Genomic DNA, 7708 nt, shown 5'->3' with positions numbered 1-7708 from the left:
CACACACACACACACACACACACACACACACACACACACACACACACTGACATGTTTACAAGACAGATTATTACCACTGACATCGTTATTATTACATTATTATTATCATTGTTGTTATTATTATTATTATCATTATTATCATTGTCATTATTGTTATTATCATCATTATTATCAGCATCATTATAACAATAATAGTAAAATTATTATTATTATTATTATTACTATTTTTATTATTATTATTATTATTATTATTTTATTATTATTATTATTATTATTATTATTATCATTATTATTATTTTCATTATTATTACTATTATTATAATTATTACTATTATTATAATAATAATAATAATAATTATTATTATTATTATTATTATTATTATCATTATTATTATTATTATCATTATCATTATTATTATTATCATTATTATTATTATTATTATTATTATTATTATTATTATTATTATCATTATTATTATCATTATTATTATCATTATCATTATTATTATCATTATTATTATTATTATTATTATTATTATTATTATTATTATTATTATTATTATTATTATTATTATTATTATTATTATTATTATTATCATTATTATTATTATTATTATTATTATTATTATTATTATCATCATCATTATCATCATACCGTCATCGTTATCGTCAACATCATTATTGTCACTGTCACCTACAGTTTTCATCACTTTGGACTGAATTACAAGATGATCTCGGTGTGTTGATAATAATGACAATAACAATAACATTAACAACTACACCAACAACAACAACAACAACAACAACAACAACAATAATAATAATAATAATAATAATAATAATAATAATAATAATAATAATAATAATAATAATAATAATGAAAATAACAACAATAATAATACATATATTAATAAGGGAGTCGTTACACGGAAGTTGTACTGTGTGTGTGTGTGTGTGTCTGTCTGTCTGTCTGTCTGTCTGTCTCTGTCTGTGTGTATGTGTCGGTGAGTATATGTAACATGGGCGCGCACCCCGTCAGGCACGCACAAGTACCCGGCGGCTGAACACACGCTGATGCAGATGAAGCGAGAGAAACATATAGACGAGGCGACAAGAATAAATAGATGAAGTGATAGGTAGGCAGGCGGCCGTCACGAGGGGGGGAGGAAGGGCGAGGAGGCGAGGCTGAAGAATACCTCAACATCTTTATGACTGACTGTAATAAGGAGGGCTGGCATCTCTTCTGTCTGTCTTCCTGCCTCGCTGTCCGTCTGTCTGTCTGTCTGTGTATGGGGTCACTTGTCATCTGATTGGGTAGGCAGTAAGTGATGTAATAATTCTTGCTTTATTTCTTTTTGATAACTGAGAGGATTTTAGTGGTATTATTTATGATCTGAGAGAGAGAGAGAGAGAGAGAGAGAGAGAGAGAGAGAGAGAGAGAGAGAGAGAGAGAGTGTAGGTGTGTGTTGTAGCTGTGAATTTTCATCACTCTCTCTCTCTCTCTCTCTCTCTCTCTCTCTCTCTCTCTCTCTCTCTCTCTTCTTTAACTTTTCTCTCCTCTATTTCTTCTCGATCACTTGTGACTCCGTTATCCTGTGTAAAACACACACACACACACACACACACACACACACACACACACACACACACACACACACACACACACACACACACACACACACACACACACACACACACACACACAGCAAAGAAAAAGAATGAACGTGAAAACAGATGTAATCAAATAAAATAATAAAATAAAGAATTAAAGCGATAAGAAAAAAGGAAAAGAAAGTCAATCGGTCATTTAATTAGTGAGTGAGTGAGTGAGTTTGTGAGTGAGTCAAGTTTCTTTCCCAAGCTAGTCACTGGTATAGAATCTTACATTGATGGGATATGTGCAGAAAAATCCTCACTCCCATGTGTGTGTGTGTGTGTGTGTGTGTGTGTGTGTGTGTGTGTGTGTGTGTGTGTGTGTGTGTGTGTGTGTGATCTTGGGATAGATCTGAGACCAGGCACAACACACACCGGGACAACAAGGTAACAACTGATTTACATGCTAGTGTGTGTGTGTGGCTACACGTGAAGGAGACACTATCTCCACTCATATTTCTTTTCTTTTTATTTCTTTTAAGTTGATAGTGAATGTCTTGTTGCTCAGATTAATTAGGAACAATCAAGTGTACTGAAGAATACAAATTTGACATATACTGAGCAACAAGTCCTCGTGTTAGATGGCTATCACCCGCAATGACCATGATGTGCGTGACTTTTACTGTATCTGACCGCAGTTCCCCATGTTATGACAGTTTCTAAATAACATAACGATTTAAAACCTCATTCCCTGCATTGGTTCATCACACACACACACACACACACACACACACACACACACACACACACACACACACACTACTATTTAGTCAATCATTACAAGCAAACAAAGTCGAGCAGCCCCGTCCAACCCACACCCGCCCACAAAAAAGTAAATGAATAAAATATAGATAAAATAAAATCACACCTAGTTAGTCAGTGTTGTGCGGCACAGGTGTTAGGGTCGGGCTCACCTGGCACTTCACCACCTCACCTCACCTGGCGGACACACACGCACATCCACACACACACACACACACACACACATCAATTACCTCACACCTCACCTCGCCCCCACCGTCGCCGCCATCGCTTTCGCTTCACACCTCACCTCTCATGTCTGTTTTCCACCCCATCCTCTTTCCCTCCTCCCCGTCCCACCAGTGCTCCCCGCCTCCCGTCACGCCGCCACGCCTCACAGCCCGCCTCACACCTCGCGCGCCACGCACCTGCAAATTAAAGAGCGGAGTGTACACAGGGAGGCGGCGGCGGCGGCGGAGGGGTGTAGGGAGGCGCGAAGAGTAAACAGCGGGACTGGAGTGTCTAAACTACACCCGCGGATCAGTCACACACTCGCATACACACACACACACACACACACACACACACACACACACACACACACACACACACACACACACACACACACACACACACGTCATGGTTCAGGTGATAATGTACGTGCGTGGTCTGATGCAAGTCTGTGTGGGAGTCAAGTGCCACAGTTCAAATCTCGCGTCATTTTGTTTATAATGCGCAAGTTGTCATGGAGAAAATTAGAGTGACCCGTGACATGGTATTCGGTTCCAGGCTTTCTTATGTGCGTTTCTGACTTGGTTCTTCAACCCTTCTTAGTCTTTACACTCGCGTAGCGTTGTACGTCTTGAGGAATTGTGAGACTGAGCTCAGTTATTCCAAGTAATTTCGCTCACGAATATTACTCTTTCAAAATTTCACACTACATGTAATTCCTATAGATTTATTGGTGCTGCTCTTGTTATGTGACCTACACAGCCAGAGTGATCACAGCAGTCAAATTCTACATTCCTGTCTGCTTCATTTATTTATCATGGCTTAGACAAGACATCCTACATATAGTACATATATTGATCTAAAAAGATAATGATAATAACCAACGCATCAATACTTATGAAACAAAGAACCAATGAAACGTACTTGGAATAACAAATACTATTACAATGACATTATACCGGCAATAGAAAGGCTTTCAAATGACATATAAAATTTAAGAAATTTCAATTCTATTTCACAATGATGTAGAGAAAAGTATGTAATTATTTCATCTGCCGAAATATTTGTTGGAAAAAGTATCGAAGTTTGTTGGACTCTGTCATGGAGGAATTATACTGCTGAATATATAACATATGAGTTAAGTATATATGAGTTATATTACCCGAAATAATGAAAACAAATAAATTTAAATAAATAAATAAATAAATAAATAATGATGACAACGGTGTGAGTTTCTACGATAACGGTGCGAGTTTTCACGATAACGATGCGAGTTTCCACGATAACGATTTGATTCCACGATAACGATGCGGGTTTCCACGATAACGATACGAGTTTCCACGATCCCGACACGAGTTTCCACGATAACGATACGAGTTTCCACTATAAAGATGCGAGTTTTCACGATAACGACGCGAGTTTCTACAATAACGACACGAGCTTCCACGATAACGACGCGAGTTTCAACGATAACGATACGAGTTTCCAATTTAATGATGCGAGTTTTCACGATAACAACGCGTTTCCACGATAACGATACGAGTTTCCACGATCCCGACACGAGTTTCCACAATAACGATACGAATTTCTATTATAAAGATGCGAGTTTTCACGATAACAACGCGAGTTTCCACGATAACGATACGAGTTTCCACGAGTTTGGCGATATCTATAAGACATCGAAGTCTATTTACCTACACAGGTACCAGGACGAACCCTTCCTCCCCAAGGGTCCACCCAAGCTCCGTGAGTGTGAGGGCAGTGACGAGGCAACCTTGCAATGCCTTACACGGGTCGCCATGAGCAATGACCCATCACACACCACTCCCCAACCACTGTCATGAAGTGAGCCCTCTCACCCCTAAAGGACTTCCCTCGTACTGCCAGTGTCTGGTGCACGATGCGCAGCAATCCCTCGTTCATGGCGAGTTGTTCAGCCCGGTGCCATCACAATCAAGGGACCCGTACACACCCTCCACCAGACTCTATGGAAGGAACACTTATCTCCCCATCAGGACACCCCCATCAGGCACCATCTGGTGATGGTAGAAATTGATTCCTTGCTTATGGCGACCCTTGACTTGCTTCGGTACCAGTACCTGTCAACTCATGCATCAAATCATATGATATCTTCAATAAAGCAAAACAGAAAGTAATCTAAAATTTAGCATAAAGAAACCTTGCAAACTACTATTAAATGCAACTTCCTTCGTCTCGTCTGCAACTTCGTTGTTAAACACTTTACCTAACATCTGAAGGCTTCTTTAGATATTCATATGATAATAAGCAGGTAAAATCACGGAAGGAGCGCAGGTCTGACACTGTTTATGCTGGAATGAAGTGTGCTGCTGCTGCTGCCACATGCTGTGTCTTGTTGAGTCAGGGACCGGAGCTGCGACACTCGAACAGAGACATTCCACTCACGCTTCAGACTCTAGCCAGACAGTCTCTTGAAACCAAGACAAACGTTTTCCTTGTTTCTTGACAATAAATGGATAAAAAAAGGTATATTCATCTTGTAGATCACAATAAAAGGTGTAGATCGCATATCAAAGTAACGTCATGACACATAGACAGCATACCAAAGTAGCATCGGGTTATTCATCACCTTATCTACTTATCTATCTATCTATATTTCCTGTCCCGGTATATCCATTGCTTGCTTGAGAGAGAGAGAGAGAGAGAGAGAGAGAGAGAGAGAGAGAGAGAGAGAGAGAGAGAGAGAGAGAGAGAGAGAGAGAGAGAGAGAGAGAGAGAGAGAGAGAGAGAGAGAGAGAGAGAGAGAGAGAGAGAGAGAGAGAGAGAGAGAGAGAGAGAGAGAATGGGTTTAATTATGATGTTGAAAGCAGCAAATGGACTGGAAGGAGTGGACGGAGAGGATCTGGTGACGGGATCTGCAGAAGAGACAAGGGAGACGCGAGGAGAGAATAAGAGAGACTAGAGGATCCATTGGTGAGGAAACGCGACTTCCCGGACAGAAACAGTGGCACGTGCGATGAGATTACAAAGGATTACTCGTGATAACCAAACACCAGTGGATCTCTGAATCTTTACATGGATGTGTGGGAGGTGCTTGCAGGTTTTAACTATAAGAGATTGGTGACAACTACAGGGGGTCAGAAGCTAATATGATTTCTTATTCATATATCTATTTTTCTATTTAAATGGGGTATGAGTATTATATTACATTAATTAAACCAAAACAAGTGAATTAAGCTAAATCAACGTAAATAGTGCAAACAGATAAAACACACACACACACACACACACACACACACACACACACACACACACACACACACACACACACACACACACACACACACACACACACACACAGACGTAATACATACAGATAAAAATAAATAAAAGCATGGAAGAGGTGGTGGTGGTGGTGGTGGTGGTGGTGGTGGTGGTGGTGGTGGTGGTGGTGGTGGTAGTAGCAGCAGCAGCAGCAACATCTCCCTAATACATAGATCCTCCTTGGTGGCTCCCGCGACCCTCACTACGACTCTTCATAAACACAGACGAGAAAGTCGGTAATATTTGCTGATGGAGGTGGTAGTGTCGGTGGGGCGGTGGTGGTGGTGGGCCGTGGTGGAGGCTGTGTGGAAGGGGTGGAGGGGTGGAGTGGTGGGGGCAGGTGGGGGAGGGTCACTCTTAGCTGGCCTTACCCACACCATCTGGACACTCGAGGGTGTGCTCGGGCGCGGCCACCAACACCCCAGACGGACTTTACTTGATATATAGAGAGGTGAAGGATGGCCGCCTCCCTCCCCCGCCTGCCCCGCCATGCTCGCTTCAGGTATTGGATGGCGGCAGGGCAATACGGCGCGATAGGGACAGGTTTTATACAGGTGTTTGGGGGCTGGTTTATACACGGTTTGGGGGCGAGTAATACGTGTCTTTTACATGTCCGGGTACATTTTCTAATCCCGTGGCTACTCGTCGGGATATCTGGGCCGCGGAATGACTGCAGGTGCGTGGCTCACTGCTGCAGGAGGCCGCCTAGGAATGCCTGCTGCTCGGTGCTAAGTGGTGGTCGTTGCGGGCCTCGCTAAGGACGTCCAGTCCTGCCCCAGGGTTTCGCAGGCGGGACACCAGTGCAGCAGCCTTGAGGTATCGCTGGCTATAGGTTTCAGCCTCAGCCTCGCAGCGTAGCGCCCGCGATTAAATTAACATTGGCTCAAGGGTTCTTACTTCTAATTCACGCGAGTCTTCATCAGCGGTCCTCACTCACCGAGGCCTGCCAATGTTGTCACGGCACACTGATGCGACGCTCACCAAGCCTTCAGTGGACGGAATGTGATGTGTGACCAAAGCATCCGAAATTAACTTTCAATATGAACCATCATGCCTGATATTACTTCGCAATATGGCATACACACACACACACACACACACACACACACACACACACACACACACACACACACACACACACACACACACACACACACACACACACACACACACACACACACACACACACACACACACACACACACACACACACACACACACACACACACACACACACACACACACACACACACACACACACACACACACACACACACACACACACACACACACACACACACACACACACACACACACACACACACACACACACACACACACACACACACACACACACACACACACACACACAGATGGTGTGTTGTGGTCTCAGTCCTACCCGAAGATCGGTCTATGACCTCTGAGCTTGCTCCGTAATGGGGAAGACTGGCTGGATGACCACCAGACGACCGTGGTGAATTACACACATATACACACCGCGTAGTGTAGTGGTTAGCACGCTCGACTCACACTCGAGAGGGCCGGGTTCCAGTCCCGGTGCGGCGAGGCAAATGGGCAAGCCTCTTAATGTGTAGCCCCTGTTCACCTAGCAATAAATAGGTACGGGATGTAACTCGAGGGGTTGTGGCCTCGCTTTCCCGGTGTGTGGAGTGTGTTGTGGTCTCAGTCCTTCCCGAAGATCAGTCTATGAGCTCTGAGCTCGCTCCGTAATGGGGAAGACTGGCTGGGTGACCAGCAGGCGACCGAGGTGAATTACACA

The 7708-nt window shown here is 42.9% G+C and overlaps 1 protein-coding gene across 1 annotated transcript in view; it reads left to right on the top strand.

Moving 5' to 3' along the window:
• Nucleotides 1–4668, top strand: part of LOC123516660 (uncharacterized protein DDB_G0271670-like) — a 100105-nt gene extending 95437 nt beyond the window's left edge. The window contains exon 6 of the mRNA XM_045276262.1: nucleotides 4513–4668. Within this exon, the coding sequence (XP_045132197.1) occupies nucleotides 4513–4668 (156 nt within the window). The remainder of the gene's footprint in view (nucleotides 1–4512) is intronic.
• Nucleotides 4669–7708: the final 3040 nt, after the last annotated feature.

This window comes from Portunus trituberculatus, chromosome 41 (genome assembly GCF_017591435.1).
Source record: "Portunus trituberculatus isolate SZX2019 chromosome 41, ASM1759143v1, whole genome shotgun sequence".
Lineage (NCBI taxonomy): Eukaryota > Metazoa > Arthropoda > Malacostraca > Decapoda > Portunidae > Portunus > Portunus trituberculatus.
Note: the sequence above shows the minus strand (reverse complement) of the source record. Positions and strands in the feature narration are given on the sequence as shown.